At 31.9% G+C, this 1,402-nt stretch overlaps 1 protein-coding gene across 1 annotated transcript in view; it reads left to right on the forward strand.

The window, feature by feature from the left end:
• Positions 1 to 710: 710 nt before the first annotated feature.
• The window catches only part of LOC107441149 (ribonuclease H2 subunit C), a 12,065-nt gene continuing 11,373 nt past the window's right edge, over positions 711 to 1,402 (forward strand). The window contains exon 1 of the mRNA XM_071180197.1: positions 711 to 910. Within this exon, the coding sequence (XP_071036298.1) occupies positions 747 to 910 (164 nt within the window). The 5' untranslated portion in view covers positions 711 to 746. The remainder of the gene's footprint in view (positions 911 to 1,402) is intronic.

Raw genomic sequence — 1,402 nt, forward strand, 5'->3', positions numbered from 1 at the left:
CGTCGCCAATAGCCCATTGTGCAGCTCTAGCGCGACGTAAATTAACAACAACAACAACAAGTAATTGATTATTGTAATTGGCAAATGTAATTGATTACATTTTTGCTCTACTCAGACGTAATCAAAAATTTTGATTACTTGTAATCGTGATTACAAGTAATTATCTGTAATCAATTATAGTTGTAATCGATTACTGTAATCGACGGCCAACTATGCTTCAGACTCACCAGAATTTCTTAATATCATTAATATCTTGTGAGATACCATAGAGTTGAGTAAAGTAATTATTTAATTTATTTCTTGTATTAAAAACAAACTTATTTGTTTGAAAATATCCCCCTGCAGAATAAGCTGTAGAAAGCAGCTGTATATTTTTTAACAGGACGAGAGTAGGGCTAGAGCTCGAGATTGTTGTTATTGTTTACGCGCACCATCCATCAGGGAGACCCTACCGCAATGTCCATTCTCACTGCATGCAATTTACGCTCCTCCGATCATTGTCGACAAAGAATGAGAACCCGATTGGAAGAAAACTGACCAATCAAACTGTCCTTTCTTCTCGATGTTGATTGGCTGCGTGTAAATTTCTTTTAGTGTGAACTGTCCCTTGAATTTGAAAAATTTATGAGAGAAAAGAGAATTGAGTTTCACAGAAATAGGAAGATGCAATTGCTCTAATCCTTATCAAAACAAAACTTTTCGCGGTAAAAATAAGAAGTAGTATTTTAATTTGATTTGAATTAAAAATGTCTTTGACTATTTCCTTAGATGCTGGTGCAGTACAATCTCCAGAAAATTTAACATGTCATTTGATGCCTTGTAAAATCAACCATAATGGAAAATGTAATGTTGCGAATTACTTTACTCCTTACATTCGTGTCAAAGATGAGGTACTCAGTTGCTCCATGAGGTAGTTCTTTTTATTTTAAATAAGTTTTTGTTTAGTCGAGTTCTACATATTTTTCACATCCAGCCAAGATGCCTGCAGTATAATAAAGGGAAAAATTGTATGCAATCTCATAACAGTAATGTAAGCTTTGTTGCCTCTATGAGAATTCATATAGTGTCACATATAATGGTTAACCTGCCAGATAACTATCACTGAAACAAAACACCTATTTACAATTAGTGTAAAAAAGGAGAAGAATTAAATGTTAATCAACCAATACATTTTAATGTATATATTTTTCAGGTGTATTAAAGTACATGAAAAAGATCCAAGATTGTCAGAAAAACCTAAAAAAATGTTGCAAGCTTTGTGAAAGTTTATGATAATATTTTATAAAAATGTTTTTGTTACAAATACTACATTTGATGTGTTCATTTCATAATATTTAAAAACTTTGCAAATTGCAGGATAACCATTAAGAAAATTTTTAAACCATTTTCTACCTACTTAGAC

The sequence above is a fragment of the Parasteatoda tepidariorum genome, chromosome 4 (genome assembly GCF_043381705.1).
Source record: "Parasteatoda tepidariorum isolate YZ-2023 chromosome 4, CAS_Ptep_4.0, whole genome shotgun sequence".
Taxonomy (NCBI): domain Eukaryota; kingdom Metazoa; phylum Arthropoda; class Arachnida; order Araneae; family Theridiidae; genus Parasteatoda; species Parasteatoda tepidariorum.